At 33.2% G+C, this 17,908-nt stretch overlaps 2 protein-coding genes across 3 annotated transcripts; both read left to right on the top strand.

Annotated features, from left to right (window-relative positions):
- On the top strand, positions 4,437–8,214 carry LOC18607372 (pinin). The gene is made up of 10 exons (XM_007041510.2): positions 4,437–4,619; positions 4,710–4,820; positions 4,891–4,956; positions 5,108–5,269; positions 5,362–5,475; positions 5,919–5,990; positions 6,250–6,333; positions 6,436–6,536; positions 6,868–6,952; positions 7,555–8,214. Exons 1-10 carry the CDS (start codon positions 4,542–4,544, stop codon positions 7,939–7,941), a joined length of 1,260 nt encoding a protein of 419 aa, XP_007041572.1. The 5' UTR covers positions 4,437–4,541; the 3' UTR covers positions 7,942–8,214.
- On the top strand, positions 8,988–17,905 carry LOC18607373 (probable helicase MAGATAMA 3). Of its 2 annotated transcripts, XM_007041513.2 has the most exons (22): positions 8,988–9,185; positions 9,287–9,431; positions 9,515–9,648; positions 10,162–10,374; positions 10,500–10,691; positions 10,862–10,897; positions 11,507–11,592; positions 11,707–11,757; positions 12,185–12,296; positions 12,378–12,483; positions 13,091–13,188; positions 13,482–13,583; positions 13,660–13,752; positions 14,119–14,172; positions 14,997–15,055; positions 15,139–15,223; positions 15,776–16,144; positions 16,637–16,759; positions 16,840–16,926; positions 17,146–17,372; positions 17,467–17,550; positions 17,644–17,905. In XM_007041513.2, exons 1-20 carry the CDS (start codon positions 9,084–9,086, stop codon positions 17,353–17,355), a joined length of 2,457 nt encoding a protein of 818 aa, XP_007041575.2. In that variant the 5' UTR covers positions 8,988–9,083; the 3' UTR covers positions 17,356–17,372; positions 17,467–17,550; positions 17,644–17,905. The 2 variants fall into 2 exon arrangements, with proteins under 2 accessions (XP_007041575.2, XP_017970760.1); XM_018115271.1 differs by lacking the exon at positions 10,500–10,691.

Here is a 17,908-nt window from a genome sequence, read left to right on the forward strand (position 1 = left end):
TATTTCCTTTCTGATTTCCTTTTCGACTTCCTTTTTTTTTACTGGTGAGGTTTCACAATTCATGTAATTTAAACCAAATGTAAGATTTAACAACATATATAACTATTAAATTAGTATTTTCTGACTTATCTTTTAATTATTTTTTTAAAAAGTAACTCATTGATAAATTGACGAATATTGTACATTTACATACAATCGATCTTTCTGTTTTTTTATAACGACCCCTTTAAAGGATTCCTCTTCTCCTTTTCCTTCGGTTTTGGTTTTCGACATGTAACTTTCTTTTCACCTCCTAATAAAATCTTCATTTCCTTTTAAAAAAAATTATTTCTGAAATTTATATGGAAGTATTAATAGTGGAAAGTACTCCCTTTTCTAGGTTTTCTTCTAACATGCACATAGGCTAAGAAAAACTTAATATACTCCATTGTCAATAATATAATCATATGAATTAAATGTGTGCTTCACTAGTTATGGTTATGTTTATTTCTAAGAGCAGCAGCATGGATTGATTAGTAATGTTAATATACCAAAAAAAATTCATGTACAAACTGAAAACCAAAAATCTTATAATTTTTCAATATTTTTGACTCAATAATAATAGGGTAATGAGATTTTAGCATATATTATTATAAATAGATAATTTTGGCATGCATGCAACTTTGTAAAATGTTAAGTTCTAATGAAATTATACAGAAAAAAGTTCAGCAAGAATAAATTATTATATTAACGTGCAAAAGTTATTAGTGAAATTCAAATCTCATATAACTATTCGTAGTTTGTAATTTTGTAACAAGTTTACGTATTTTTTGGATAAATATAAATTTGATTATAAAAAATTTTAATTCAAAAAAACAAGTGTATGTATGTATATATATGTATAGAGAAAAAGAGAGAGAGCGTATTGAGCAATGCTACATCAAGTCTCGAACCAGCAAAATCTCGAGACATGAATGGCATTGTTGTAATTCCATATTTTATTAATACAAGAAAATGCCTTTCAATATATATATATATATATATAGATAGAGAGGGGAACACATGCTATACATATCATTATTTTGTCTAGAGTTGGGTTCCTCTATTTCTTCTTCTCTTCCCTAAGTTACATGTTTGGTTGGGGAAAAAGAAAAATATTGAGGGACTATATATTAGAAACTTTATATATATATATATCAAACCAACAATTAAAGTGAAGTTGCATATTTCAATAATCTAAACACAAAATTTTTATGGTTTTTTACACTTTCTTTATCTTGCTTCTTGTCAAACCCTATATTATGTTTATAAACATAAGATGTAATTGCCACATAAAACAATAAATCCTGGCTGTAAAGATTACGGCAGAATTCGGTGCAATATACCCCTTTTTCTTTTAGTTAGGCAATTGGCCGGCTTGTTTACAGCTGTGCCTTGGATGAAAAAGGGCAAAGGCTTTGGCCCTGTTTGGTGTGAAATGTGGATGGAAATCCGCTACCCTGTAGCATGTCCAGTCTATATCATACGTTAACATGTTTTTTCAAGTAACTGACATGAAGAAAAGATTTTAATTTAATAGCAAATTGTCATTAAAAACATTTTTTTTATAAGAAAAGAAAAATCAATGATAACTTCCTTTCGATAATTCATTTGCTAAAAATAAATAAACAATTATAGGAAATATTATTATAATCATTTACACTCATCAAATACTTGGTGCCCATCCCTTTAACACGACTAGCTATCAGGTATTGTGAATAAAATGGAAGGCAGCACATGTGAGTAAAGAAATGAGGGAGGAACAGAAGGAAAGAAAAGGGAGTGAGGTTTTTTTTTTTTTTTATTGGAGAAGGAAAATTTGAATTTTACATTTTAGATATGATGATCGGATGTGAAAAAAGAGTGAAGGTTCGAGTTCGCTCTTTTCTTGATAATTATATAATAAATGATTGAGCAATTAATTAATTCAATATTTGTTCATTCGAATAATGTCATAACAAAAGTTAAAACACACCCAAAATTTATTTGTGATTTTTTTTTGGTCTAATAAATTATAATAGATTTTAATCGACATATAAAAATTTGGACATGCAAAAAAACGTGTTTCTTGATTTAATTAAAATAAAATCTCTCTCTCTTTCTTTTATCAACTAATTTCAGAAAATACACGAAATGAGTTAAATAATTGACGAGAAAAAAAAACGAATCATCTCTCTTTTCTATTAAAACTTTTTTTTTGTCAAAAAACTTCTTTAACAATAATTTATTGTTAAGTTAAAGGGTTAACGTGACAAAATATTGTGATCGAGACATGGAGCGAGACACTTCTCGAGAAAGAAGATTTTCGTTTATGAATTATTTAAAATTTTCGAGGGTTATAATTCTATTTTATTTATTTATTTATAATTAGACTTAAATTTGACAAATCAAAATGTTTATGAATTTTTTAATTTTGATCTGATAGTAATAAATGCTGAACCAGAACCGTACGTTTTAGGGTAAAATAATTGCAAAGGGTTAACGGTTGCTTTCAAGCTTCAACAATTGGAATTATCGAAATGTGCTGATTTTAGGCGACGTGAGATTACGTCGGTAATAGTCCAATAATTATTGTGACTGAAGTCCCCTTTGTAAAGTTTATATTCTTAATTCAAATTAGGCCAGGTAATTATTATGACCTAATTAATACCCACAGCAACCTAAAATGCTTTTCATCGTTTTCGAGATATATATATATATATATAATATTAAAATTAACTTATGGTAAGATTTTTTTTTATTAAAAATATTTTACTAACGAATTTAATATTTTTGTTTAGATAAATTGAAGAAAATATTCATCGTGACCCACCTTCAAAATTTTTTCACCATGATATAATAATTATCAAGATTCATTAATTATGTAATATATACATCTACTTTTCTTAGGTCAAAAACGAAAAGAGATGATAGAAGGTCTATTTTTGAAAAAGTTATTTTACATAATTTAATTTAATCTCTATTAGAAAGCGAATAGAAGACAATTTCTATGTATCAACAAATTTAATTCCATTGATCTAAAAATTTTTTACTTTGCTTTTGCATTTATTTCTTTCCAAACACGAGAAAATATTGAAATTTTTTCCGAAAAGCAGATGGAGCTAAACACTTAATAATTTTAATTGATATAGTATTATATATATATATATATATGTATATATGTGCATACACGCACGCTAGCTATATATAATCATTAACTCGTAGATTTTATACATCAATGCATGTTGTAGATATCATAGCATTGAGGGGAATCGTTGAATCAAAGACTTGGACTTTGCATAACATTTGAAATATATTGCAATTATGGAGAAGATACAATGATTTGATGAATGAAAACGTCACCGATGCAAACATATGATCATGGTTGCAAAGAAACTTGATTGAACCCACATTTTTCATGCTGAAATTTGGGATCAAATTATAGTAAGTTGTGTAAAAAAAATATTATACATGTTTCGTTAATTCCCGTTAATGGTATTTGTTAATGGTATTTGAATGTGTATATATTTCAAAAGAAGTTTTTTTACATTAAAGGAAAAAGGGATTCAAACTCAATTTCTCGAATAAAGATTCATGCACCAAAGTTTATAATTACATAATTTAATGTTATGTAGTATAGAGTTCTTAACATGTTTGTAATAGTATTTGAACATTTGACTTATTCATTAATGCATAATCTCCCTATTTAAAAAGTAAGGTTCGAATCCTTAATTCTCACTTCTAAAAAAAAACATATTTGTAATAAATAATTATGCTTTAATGCGGTTTTTTTTTACATAATCATTGAAAAGACTTTTAAACTATTTATAAAAATTTAAAGAAATTTTTATTATTTCATTATATTAAATCAATCTCTTGTGCTTTTATTTTAAACCAAATAGATCAATTGACTAATTTTAATACAATAAAAGAATAAAAAAATATTTAAATTTTTTTAAATAATTCATGAATTTTTTAGATGTTATATATATATATATATATATATATATATATATATATATTAGTTNNNNGATGTGTATATATATATATATATATATATATATTTATATATTTTGGTTAATAAAAAAAAGATTCTAACTCAATTGTTGAATAAAAATATTCACACACAAATCGAAACTTTAACGAAATTCTTTTGATATTTGTATATGTCTATATTTTAAAAAGAGGGTTTTGAGCTCAATTTTTTTTTAAATAAAAGTTTGATGGGTCGAATGTTTAATAAAGTTAATGAATATGAATTTAATTAATTAAGAAAGAAAAAAATTATATTAAAAATAAGTTATCAAGGGGCTGTGATTTTGTGTGGCTTTGGGCTTTACGGGCTTGGGTTGTTATGGGCTTTTAACCCATTTTTGAAACAAAAGACCTCAGAGGTGGATAAAATAAATTTAAATCCCTATTTTTTTATTTAATTTTTAAAAAAGGGAATTCGACAAAATCCCTCGCCAGGGTTTTCCCGCAAGGCAGAGCTTAATCTTTCTTCCTTTTCTTTCTTCTGCGGAAACAAATTAGAGGAATTCCAAATGGGAAGCACCGCCGTGGAGAAGACAGCAGAGGAGCTCCAGCGAGAGATCGATGAGCTCCATCGCCAACAACGCGAGGTTTCTTCTTTCTTTCTTATACGTACAACTCTACGTATACCATAAGCTACAGTTTTGATTTTTATTTGTTATTTGGTTTGTTTTGTACAGATTACGGAGAGGCTTAGGGATCCTCGGGGACTCCGAAGGGGAGGATTGTCGGGCATCAGTCCTCGTAACTTCGCCGCCAATGGCGCTCGTCAGCGAGGATTTCTTCGACCGGTATGTCTTCATTTCTTTGCTTAGCTTATGTTTAGGGTTTTTAGATGGTGTTAACTTTTGTTGGTGATAGGCGGATAGGACTGATGCAGAAGACCAACCTCCGGCTAAGAGGCGATTGTCGTCTGCTGTTGTCAAGGTAAGCTTTTTCTTACTGGGTTTTCGTTAATTAGTAACTGTTAAGTAGGAGTCGACTGAGATACCTATCTTTTCTTAGGTTTTTTCTCTTTCTTTTTTATGTTATGGGTTCTGAAACATTCGATAACGACTTTCTTGATTTGGGAGTGAAGGTTGAAGATGGAGAGATTGTCGATGATGCCGAAGCGGCAAAAGATGTCAGTGACACGGCTGTTGAAGGGTCTGTTGCAGTAGATCAGAGTGATAGAAAGCTGTTGAGTGTGCCGCAAAGTGGTTGGTCTAGAAGGGATGGAAATCAAAGACCAGTGAAGAAGGTTTCTTTGCATTCTAATTTTCATTTTATTGAGCTGTGGCATATTTTTAGGTTTGGGTTTTAATGCTTTTGATTGTTGTCTTTTGATGTTAGGTCACGCAAGCTCCAATTACAGAGCATGTTCCAAGGATTTTGCCCAAGGAGGAGGATCCAAGCTTGATTAATAGAAATAAAAGAATGTTGGGGCAACTTTTAGGGACTTTGGAGGTATTCATTATGTAGTTGCTGTTTTAGCAAATTGGATGCATGATAAGACATGTTCCAATAGATGGGGAATGTATATCATCAATCTGTTTGCTGATTGTTTTTATTTTAATTTCTTCAAAAAAGTTTGCTACTCAAGATTGAGATCAAACTTTCCAAACTTGTTAAGTAAAGCAAGTGTTGTTTGTTTACTAGAGTAATGGCTTTTCCAGAAATTGTGAACTGCAAAGTTTCTCAATAGTTGGGATGTAGTGCTTCTTTTCATTTATTGTCGGATTCCAATTGTAGCCCCCACAAGTTAATTTTTTGTGTTATCATGTTCTAAAGTCCCTTCTTCTTTTTTTTCGAGCAGAGCATTACCTTGTATTTTATGCTAGTGTTAACTCTTTCTGTCTGTAACTTATTGTACATTCATGACAATATCATTTTGCTTGCATTGATTGCAGAGATTTAGGAAAGAAGATGTGCAACTTTCAGGGTCTGAGGCATATATGCGGAGGTCAAATTCTTTACAAAGAGTAAGTACATGTTATTCATACTATGTTGTCCACTTTCTGATGTGAATAAAGTAACTTGTAACTGTTGTTTCTTATTTTGAGCAAAGCAGTTCGTAGAGAATATGACATAGATTACTAATTGGCTGGAAAATGAATGTCGGATGACTTTGTTTTCATGAAAGTCCAAATTTTATCTGTCTACAATATAAACAAATGATAAATTGGACGTTTGGGGTTTTTCTGTGATAAAGTTTTTCGCTGTTCACTAATGCTCTTCCAGGCTGAGCAAAGAGCACGTGAAGAAAGTGAAAAGTTGAGGCAGCAAGAGCGTGAACAAATTGCGGAAAAGAGGAGGAGAGATCTGGTTTGTCATTGGTCATATATATTGCTGTTAGTTAACATTGAAGTATGTTTAATTTAGAACCAGTTCTTATTATTTTTGTTGCTTGTCCCCTTTGTTTTTCAGACTCTTAGGGCTCGTGTGGCTGCCAAGGCAGAAGAAAAGAAGCTGGAGTTGTTGTTTCTTCAGTGGAGTGAGCACCGCAAAAAGCTTAGCAATTTTATAAGGTATATCTATTATCAATTTTAGTATGCTTTGGTGTTGGTACCTTTTGGACATAAAATCTTTTCTGCTTTACTATTCTCTTTGACAATGAAGGGCTTTAGTATTAACACCCTTCCCATATACCAATCTGTTGCAGGTTATTTTTAACTTTGGTCCAAAAGTGTCCATATTCACAATTTTATTGAGACAAAGATAAGTTTCTGTTCATGTGCATAGTAGTGTTGAATCAACTGGAGACGTGAATGTTCATGCTTTCTAGGATTTAGGTAGACTGAAACAATTCTTTTTGGATCATTTTCTTCTCATTTTGATTGCTTTTGGGATGTGTTTCAGGACTAAAACAGAGCCTCCAATATATTATTTGCCAACTAAACCATTGGATGAAGATGCAACCATACATGATCAGCGAAAAGAACAAGTAAGTTCTCTCCCATTTTTGTTGGGGTTCATTGAGAAAAGTGGAAAACATTTTATAAGGAAAACCAACTTTCTTCACTTGTTTTTCGTGAGAAGCTACAGTTTCTGGAAAAAGGTTGCATGTTTTACTTTGGCTTTTGAATTGTCTTGATGCTATTATTACTTTTTCAAATTTTGGTCTTTTAGAGTGGCAGGGATAGTGTGTATCAGCGCTGTGCTACACTAGATGCACTCTGTTTCTGAAAGAATTCCCTGCAAAATCAATTGTTGAGGAAGATGGGCAGTTGTTTTTCATCCTAGTCATTGGAATTATCAACAATCATCTTCCAGACATTACTTTTTCACTCTTTTTTGGTGTTTCCTCTTCAAGGAGGATATTTTATTTTTAAAGTTTTCCTAGAAATACTTTAACTGGAATCCGAGATTAACATTCAACAAGTGACCAGAGTTGAGGGCAAGTGGACGACTTTGAAAATAAAGTTAAAAAAAAATGATTTCACACGTTGAAAAAAAGGTGGAGTTTCAGTCAGGTTGTCTAATATTAGTTTTCTATTATTATGCTAATATTCATGATAAATTTCTCTTTTGGCATTTGCATGGCAGGAGTTTTTAGAATGGAAGACAGCTAGGAGAGAGGAACTGTCTGAATATCAGAAACAGATTGGAGAACAGTATGTTGCCAATGTTGAAAAGGAGTTGGAGAGGTGGCAAAATGCAAGGAAAGCAAGGAAAGCAAACAATGACATGAACCTTCAAGAAACAATGGACAAAGAATTGGATACCCATAGACTTGAGCATGGTCCAAAGAAGAGAAAGATACCTGGTGGAAACAATGAGGATGAGGAGGATGTGGAAGACATCAATGTTGGGGAGGATGATATGATGGATGATGTGCTAGATGTTGATGATAATGGTAGGAGAGGAGATGAGACAGCCAAAGCAGAGCCCGACCACACTAGTCCACCCCCTGATAATGTTGATCAGCAATGACTGTACCCATTTTCGTAGGTCAATATTTGCTTAGTTCTGTTTTTTTTTTTTTTTCTCTAGCATTTTGCATGTTTCCTCTTTTTTATTTGTTCTTCTCCTCCTTGCGAAATACAAAGTAGATTTCGAGATGCTTTAGTTATGCTAATTACCATTTATTTAAACAATAGCTGTAAGCAAGATATGTAGAAATTTATGTTAGGTTGCCATTCTCTATGTGCAAAATATCTAATATGAGAATTGAGGTTAGGTGTACTGGTTTTATGTTTTACTTAATTCTAAAATCTTTCATCTTTTGTCTTTATTGTGATTCTCACAATTCACAAATAGACGATTAATTATTATGATAATAACCATTAAGAAATGTGGTGAAGGATTAAGTCCAATTGCAACAATTTTTTGTCATTTTGGGATGAAAAAATGTCTTAACTATGACTCTAGACTTATAAAACATTTTCACAAGTGGGGGTATGTTTTGAAGTCACGTTCATAGAAAATATCAATTAATATTAAATATGATATTTGTTAATTATTATTTACGGATTAAGAGTTTGTGTGAATATGTTTTTAAGTTACGTTGATAGAAAATATCAATTAATATTAAATTTGATTTTTTTTTATTTTTTTTATGAATTAAGAGTTTGTGTACATTCATGCAAAATGAGTTTTTTTTAAATGAATTAAGAGATTCTTTAAATATAATATTTTTATCGTACAATAAAAATATATAAAAAGAATTTTGGGTGAAAATGTTTAATAAAAGATTTTTTAGTATAAAAAAATCAAGGGATTCAATTGTAAAAAGTGACATAGATTAGGGGTCTCTTTGTTATTTAAGCTTTTAAAATTTAGATCTGTCCAATTCCAATAAAAGCCCATTGACCACCGACCTAATGTAGCCCACAACGAAAACCCTAAAAAGAGTCTTCCAACAAGCCCATTCCCCCAAAAAATGAAAAACCCGGAACCCGACCTCACAAAATTTGGGCCCCAATTCCAAATTACGGCAACGAAACGTAGCTTGCTGGTGATCGTCGCCTTAAACCTTCCACTTTGTTAAACCCTTTTATTTCCTTGTCAGTTTCTTCAGAAAGTTTGAAAGCCATTTTACTCTGCAAAAGCGGAGGAAACGAAGGGAAAAAGCCATGGCCGTGGACAAAGATAAGCTTCAAGAAGATGCGTCCATTGTTCGTTTCTGTAAAATAATTCTTGGTTGGGACTATTTTCGCCTTCTTAAATTTTCCAATGTACGTCTCCCTCTGCTCTTCTCTATTTGGAATATCAATGGTTTGTCTATTTGTATTTTTTTTTGTGAATTTTAGTTTTTCTTTTTTGAAATTGGAATCAGAAAAATGGCAAAGATGCGGCGGCTTCGGGTTTAAAAGAAGTGAAGGCTACATACAAAGACGTTGATGATTACTTGGCTACTTTCGAGCCGCTTTTATTCGAGGAAGTCAAAGCTCAGATTGTTCAGAGAAAAGATGAAGAAGAAGGTAGGGATTCTCTGTTTGGTTCGTGAGAAAATTTTGCCAACTCTCTCTCTCTCTCTCTCATGCGTCTGCATTAAGCATTGTAGTGACGGATTGGAAGCTGAGGCTGGTTATGGAGTGCAACGAGGCCGATGGATTTCATTTACCTGCAGTTACATATGAGGCAGATGAGGAAGAATCAATCTCACAGAATGATCTCTTGCTGCTTTCAAAAGAGGAGGTAATTAACGCTTTGTTTGGTTGTCATTTGTGCTTTTTTTTTAAGCTTTCTAAAAAGTTTGCTATGATGCTAACGCTAATGATAGAATATGAGATCATGACTGATTAAACAAATAAGCAAACCACAAATATCTAACACCAATTCTAATATTATCATTCTATATAAAAGTAAAACAGGCATTTTTTTCCTCCAAGTAAATTTTCATAAGCAACAACCAAAAAGGACCTAAAATAATTCACCGTGTTACGGTTCCTTTATTATGCTATAATTGTATAGGCACCTCATTTACTTGTACAATTCTCTTGTTGAGGCAATCTATCATTTGTTTAATGTGTTGTTGGCTTATATTAATTCAGCTAGTTTAGTGTAGTAATGGCCAAAAATATAGTTCAGATCCTAGCCATGTTAGTTATATTCTTATTCATGATCTTTTTGGGTTATTTGGTAAAAATCGAAAAATGTTGAGAGGGAAGAAATATGTTGGATTTTTCATTATGCATTTGCTTCTTGCAGTTTAAAGAGGGCAGTAAGAAACTCCCAACAACATATGCATTTGCATTGGTGGAGCATAGACAAAAGAATCTGCTTCGGCTCAGAATGTACCTGGCTGGAGAGTTCACACAAGTAAATCCTGATGTTGAAAAAAATTCTGAGAGGTTGATACGTATGCAAGCTCTTATCACTTCTTCTGGCACTGCAGTGGAGAAACGCTTGTTCAGTATAAAGGTAATCAGATATCTTCATCTTTCCTGCTTTGACCATGCATCAAATACATCATATATATTGATAGATGGAGGTGCATCTGAATCCAATCTTTGCTGAGGCATTAGTTAATGCAATATGTCTTGCAGATTTGTAGTTTATCAACTATTGCACGGGAATACATAGCTCTATGTTCAGTTGGTTCTCTCCCTTTCAAGGATTTAATATTGAAAGCTGCTGAAAGAGATTCTGGTTCCAAAGACCAAGCCTGGAAAATTTCTGGATCCCTTCATGCGTATTTTAAGGAGAATCTTAATAAATCTCAACAGGAAGCTATAGATGTGAGTCTTTAGTCAAATTATTAATGCTAGTTATTTATATGATGGCCATCCCTCACTCCATTTGTCTGATTAGTCCGTGGAAATTTTAGCATAAGCAACTAATTGTTTGGATTCTTCCTTATTATTAGCCTACTCATAACCAAATAGTTATTTCATTCTCTCTGTTGCAGGCTGGTCTGTCTCATAAAGCCTTTGTCCTGATACAGGTTCAAAACAGCATCTTGCTTGGTTTATTCTATTTGTGCATTGGCTATTTTTTTTTAATTTTAATATAAAAAACTCTTTCTCTTTTAAAACTTCCCTTGCCATTCCAATTTCTTAAATCATTTAATTCTTTTTTAAAATCTGTTATGGGTAATCTATTCATTTTAAAGTAATGCAGTCACTCTAAATAAATTGAATAAATGATTTGGATGGATTTGAGAATAAGTAATCTGTCCATGCCCTATGCCAAATGTGCATAGAATTGGTGCTTTTGATTGAAGTAAATAAGAGGTGAAGTTTCAATGTATAGGCTATCTGATGTCAGTGCTTCGCATTGAATTGAGTTGTAGAAAAAAGACAGAAAATTTTGATGATTTAGCTGCACCGATTTTGCTGCATGCCTTTTTTTTTTCTTTGAATTCAACACCTGGAAAATTCCTGCAATGAAATTGGGGTTTAAAGTCGACTTGTAATTTCATTTCTCCAGCTCAGTTGGAGAGGTATATTATTTACTTTGTTGGTAAGCATTATTACTTTTGTTTATAGCCACCTAGATTGAGTACATAATATGCTCCTTATTTTTTGTTTGCTGTCCATGTACATTTTTGTAGGGTCCGCCTGGAACAGGAAAAACACAGACCATCCTTGGACTTCTTAGTGCTATTTTGCACGCAACTCCAGGAAGAGTGCACTCCAAGTATTAATTTTGCTAGCTTTCTTTGTTTTCTTAGATCTAGGCGATGTTTCATATTTAGGAATAAACCTAGAATTTTATATATTCAATACCAATGTTTTTATCTGGTCATTGCAGGAGTGGCTTGCTTGAACTAAATCGTGGACCAGAACTACCCATTGAAGAAAAGTATGTACTGATTGTTAACTGAGGACTATCCATCTTGTTATGTCTCATGTAGTTCGCAGTTGAGCAGGGATGTCTTGAATTATTCTATTCTGTTCCATACATGTTTTCAGCTGCATTTTGCATGTAGAAATTTTTTATGTTCTCCTCAAGTGGACATTGAATCTTAAAAAGGTTATGCACCTGAAAATGCTATCCTCATATGTTCCTCTAAGGAGAAGGAATATATTTTTCATTTTCTCAGAGGCATAATTTTAAATATTTTCCAGTTCCTGGTCAATATAAAAGGTCAGGTCTAATGATGGTCTTAATTTTTGTTTCAAGAGAAAACATTCTAGTGTTTCTCAGCCTAAAATTTTATTATACAATTGAGTCTGACATGCCCATTCTATGCTGACCTATTGAACTTTAATGCTTTTGCATTCTGTAGATACAAGCATTGGGGATGGGCTTCTCCATGGTTAATGGGTACTAATCCCAGAGATATTATCATGCCTATTGATGGCGATGATGGTTTCTTTCCCACCACTGGGAACGAGTTGGTAGGCTTAAGTCTTGCTATTGGTTTGTTGGCCTGTGGCAATTTGATCGATTATCATCTACTAACTTTAATTGCTGTGCAGAAACCAGAAGTAGTTAATTCCAGTCGGAAATATCGCATAAGGGTGCTAGTATGTGCACCATCAAACTCTGCTCTTGATGAGATTGTTTTTCGCCTTATGAAAACTGGTATGACTTTTCTCACTTTCATTTACTTCTCTAGAGAAAAGAGTCAGTATAAATCATAATTCATAGGCAGTGGTACTAATACACCATTTTTCAACATTCTTCAGTGATTCCTTTTGCTCTTCCATTATAGTAGACTTAATCATCAAGTTTTACATGGTATGGTTATCAAGGACTACATTCATTAACAACTTAACTCAATATTTAACTTGATTTGTGTTCCATCCCAACAAACTTGATTTAAACTCTATATTTAATCTTTTGCGTGTATTAGGTTCTTGAAAAAACATAAACGAAAAAGAGAGAGATTAAGGAAACTGGGTGTTCATTTGAAAAGAGCAAATGAAACCACTTAAGTAGGCTTGCTTCGGTAACAAGTTAGTTTGTTTGAGTCTAGGTTTTGATATCATTGTATAACTGTGGAAGTGCTTGACTAGGTAATTGATGTTGTCAATTTTGTTTTTGTTTTTGTTTTCATAAATTGTTTTGGAGGGTGGGGATTATTGATTGTTTCAAAGTTGTCTGAAATGTTTTCAAGAGCATGTTCATATTATCAGAATATCATTTCTGATATAGTGTTACAATATATTATTCTTTTTTTTTTTTACAGGTGTTCGTGATGAAAATGTTCGCGCATATACCCCTAAGATTGTGCGCATTGGTCTTAAACCACACCATTCCATTGAGGCAGTCTCCATGGATTACCTTGTATGTATCTAGTTTAACCTTCAGAACTTCATTATTATTGGTATGATGAGCACAATCACTCTGCATAAGTGTTAGATTCAAGTTCTTATGAGTTTCACTTTTCAGCCTATATCTTATTGATCACAAGGCAAGCACTGTCAACCCCATCAAAATATAGGAATTTCTATCAATTATTTTAGTTGTCTTCATAAACCTTAAATGATATAATGCATTCACTAGCCAAAGGAAGAAGTATTTTTGAAAGGTGTCTTGATGACTATAATTCAATAGTTATATCAGAAATTCCTTTGCAGGTTAATCAAAAGCGCGACTTGGCTGGTGATAAGCAGAAACAAGGGTCCACAGGAAGGGATTTGGACAGTATTCGTGCTGCAGTTTTAGATGAGGCTGTGATTGTAAGCAAATCTAACTTGTATTGTTTGTGAAGTCCAACATATGGTTATATTCACTGCATCTTTGTACTATCAACAGGTCTTCTCCACTCTCAGCTTCAGTGGTTCAGCAGTGCTTACTAAACTGAACACTGGTTTTGATGTTGTTATAATAGATGAAGCTGCACAAGCTGTAAGGGTCTACAATCTCTTTTCTTCTTGTTGGTCATGATTGTTTGTCTTTATGTGAGTGTGATCAATAAGCTGCTTCACTTCGTCCTTAATCTGTTGTCTTTTAGCTTTTCAAATTTCAGAAAGAGCAGAACTACTAGATAGTTCTCAAGATTATGTTTAGCCAATGTTGTACATGGTTTATCTGTTCTTCAGAGGCATTGCAGGAACCTTCTCAAAAAAAAAAAAAAAAAAACTTTTGCTAGGCAGTCACAACTCACAATTTTGTATCCCTAGGAATACATTTGCTAGTGATTTAGATAATGCAAATCTTCCTCTTTATCCCCATTGTTCTGCCATCCTTATCTAGTTATATGTTCTTGAACAGGTGGAACCTGCAACTCTTGTTCCTTTGGCCAGTGGATGCAAACAAGTATTTCTGGTATAATTGTGATGCATTTCCCCCCTACAGCTTTTTATTCTCTACTCTCTTGTTTTGAAAAGGTAGAATAATGATTGTTGTATTTCTCACAGATTGCTGTGAATATGGTAGTATTTCTTCATCTAACAGTTCCTTGAGATGGAGAATTTCTATTTTCTTACAATTTTAAAGTGGGAGGACGTAAGTGTTAGGTAATTATAACCTGGAATTCATAAGTTATCATCATTTTATGTGAGTGTATTGAAAATTGATTAACTTAGAAAAAACGGGTATATCATTGAAATTGTTAATAAGGTGGCGGAGTTAAGTGTTATAGTGTCGAAATGGTGATTACAGAATCATTAAAATGGTAGTGCTGGTGATAATAGCAATAACATGCCTTTAAAGATGGTGGTTGGAAATCTTTGGCAGGTGTAATGGTGAGATTAGATGATGCTGGTGATGCTGCTGGTCATAGTAGTGGCCATGATAGTGATAATGGTGGTTAGATGGGAATATAAAATTGATGAAAAAAAATGTATGTTTATGGAGAAAAGCCATGATTTCTGAATGACAGATTCCATGTGAACTTTGACTTGGAAGTTACATTTCTAGTTTGCACCCATGGGACTATGCAAAGTCCATAACTCCCCAAATAAGGAAAATTGACATTTGCAACTTTCAAATCTCATCTCATTGTGAAATTTCTTGTAAATATCTTCATTCTACAGTCTAAAAAAGCATCAGGGGTCGTGTACCAACTGTTTGATATTTATATTATCTACCATTGCATTTGCTTGGGCAATGTTCTTAGTGCAGCTTATTAATGTACTAATTTTCCTTAGATAGGTGATCCAGTTCAATTACCAGCTACTGTAATTTCACCGGTTGCAGAGAAACTTGGGTAAAACACTAAATTTGTGCTAAAGGTGACTATTTATCTTGTAGCCTCTCTCTCCCTCTCATACACATGTCTTAATCTTGAAGCTATGGCACGAGTCTGTTCAAGAGATTTCAGATGGCTGGTTATCCTGTAAAGATGCTTAAGACCCAGTATAGAATGCATCCTGAGGTATGATAATAAATATCTACCGAAGTTTCTTATCCAAAAATATATAAATATATACTGAAGCCTTAGAAGTTATGTTGTTAACTAATTATTATTGAGCTGCAATATTTTCTTCTATCAACCAAAATACTGGTGATGTTTCACTCCAAGGATGTCAATGAACATGTAGTATCCAATTTGGTGGGAAGAGATCCAGTTGAGCAGATTATAGATAATCGGATATGATGTGCTGAACTGGATCAATAATGTGGCAGCTTGAGATTATGCACTCTTTCTTCCAAGTTTATTAGTGTTTAGTAATGGTGTCTGCTCTTATTGGTAGTGCTTCTTTTGCATCATCTGGTTGTCTGTTTCAGATTTAAGAGTGTTACTTAATCAGGTGGCGAATTAACCTTTTACAAGTTGCTTTAGGACCATGTGTCATCTTCACTTAGATAACCTATTGTTACCAAGATTGATGAAACATATCACAGTTAATGCTCCTATTTATGAGGCTGCCAAAAGCATCCACTTGATAGTTCTTCTTTGAGTTGATCTAATCTATTTGTTGAACAGATAAGAAGCTTTCCTTCAAAGGAGTTCTATGATGAGGCACTAGAAGATGGATCAGATGTTGAAGACCAAACTACTCGGGACTGGCACAAATACCGCTGCTTTGGACCATTTTGCGTTTTTGATATATATGAAGGGAAAGAGTCACAGCCCTCAGGAAGTGGGTCCTGGGTAAATATCGATGAGATTGAGTTTATTCTTGTCATGTATCATAAATTGATTACCATGTATCCAGAGCTCAGGTCAAGCTCTCAATTTGCAATTATAAGCCCTTATAGACATCAAGTCAAGCTTTTACAAGAGCGGTTTCAGGATACTTTTGGGGTGGAGTCAAAAAAAGTTGTGGATATTGGTACCATTGATGGCTTCCAGGTAATCTCCTTGCTCCCTTCTGTATAGAGCTGCTTTCATGCAATTATCTTTGGTTTTTCTTAGGCACTGTCAAGTAAATTTTTGATAATTTTACAGTGACAAGTAGAGATATAATTTGTAAAAGCTACATTCTTGACTTGTGGTTGATTTTATCTTCATTTGCTCCTATGAATTCGTTTGACACGTAGCAATGTGAAAGTCCCCAAGAGCACACTTGACCAATTGCATTCATATCTTGAACTATTTCATCAGCCAGCATATATGTAATAGATGTAGTTATAAAATGTCGGTACTTCTTAAAAGCTTTCAAAATTAGTATATAAGTTAATTAATAAGTTATTAGTTTACAATTATGCCTGGCTTGCCAGATCATGCAAGATGTTTATGAAATTTATTAAAGTATGTATCACTTTATTTGATTGTTGCTTAATTCTGGTTAATATCCTGCACAATTGATCTTAAGATTGACGCAATCTTTGCTTTTCCTTTCAGGGACGGGAAAAGGATGTTGTAATATTCTCTTGTGTTAGGGCAAGCAAAGATAGAGGCATAGGCTTTGTGTCTGATTTTCGGCGAATGAATGTCGGAATCACCCGAGCAAAGTCTTCTGTCCTGGTACTATAATATACTAAGACCAGTCTGAGTCATACCTTTGGGTAAAAACATGTACTTCACCTATTTAGTTGTTTCTATAGGTAGTAGGTTCAGCATCAACATTGAGGCGTGATGAGCATTGGAGCAACCTGGTAGAAAGTGCCGAGAAGCGAGGATGTTTCTTTAAGGTGGTATTACTTTTAATGAATTATTTGAAAATTAATTAAAATGTTTTCAAATTATTGTTGTGCATGTCTGTGTCAGTATGTGGAATAGTATCATATACTAGATTTTTAAAGTGGCATACCTATGGATTCCCTTTTTTTTTATCCTAATCAGTTCTCTTTCAGCCTCCAAAATTCATCACCATCTTATAAAAACACAAGCTAAGAAAATTCCTCATGCAGGTAGCAAAGCCCTATGCCTCATTCTTCAGTGATGAGTATCTGGAGTTTACGAAGGTTATTGACAAGGATGCACAAATGGTGGATGCAAATGATGCCCCCGAAAACAACACAGGCTACAATATGGCCGAAGATGCTGATCAAGGGCCAGTGGAAGACAATGAGTATGGCGATGGAGATGGAGAATTTGAAGGGGGATTTGATGATGACTGAGCACAACTTTCATGAGGGTAAGCTTTGAATGCTGAGTTAAGTGTAGCGATAGGCCTTCCATGTACATCTAGCAATGAAATCCGTGATCATTATTAATTCATTGTCATATAGGCTATCATCTCAAGAAGAGTTGAGGACTAGATGATGAATTGGCTTTGGGCAATGGAATGTGCTCGAAACGGAAATACCTGGAAGGTACTCACTGTTTGTCTTTATGTGATTTTTTTTTAACCCAATTGTCTTTACTGTTTTCATTTACTCTAGAAGGCCCTTCTTATACCCCTGCAGGTTGGCCAGAACTGTTCATTCCTTTGATACTCTCTTCAAATCCAATTGCTGGTTCGAAATTGATCGCTGTGATGGGGTGGTATGCCAGACTGTTGACGAGCTCACAAGCTTTTGTATATGAATCTTAATGTTCGAAAGGTAATATAAAACTGGAGATAATCCTCCACTATTTTATCATACATTGACATCACTAATACTACTATCGATTTTGAATGAGACGAGACCCTTCCATCCTTTTATCAATTAAACTTAAATTGTCATTCAT

Source organism: Theobroma cacao, chromosome 2, assembly GCF_000208745.1.
Source record: "Theobroma cacao cultivar B97-61/B2 chromosome 2, Criollo_cocoa_genome_V2, whole genome shotgun sequence".
Classification (NCBI taxonomy): domain Eukaryota; kingdom Viridiplantae; phylum Streptophyta; class Magnoliopsida; order Malvales; family Malvaceae; genus Theobroma; species Theobroma cacao.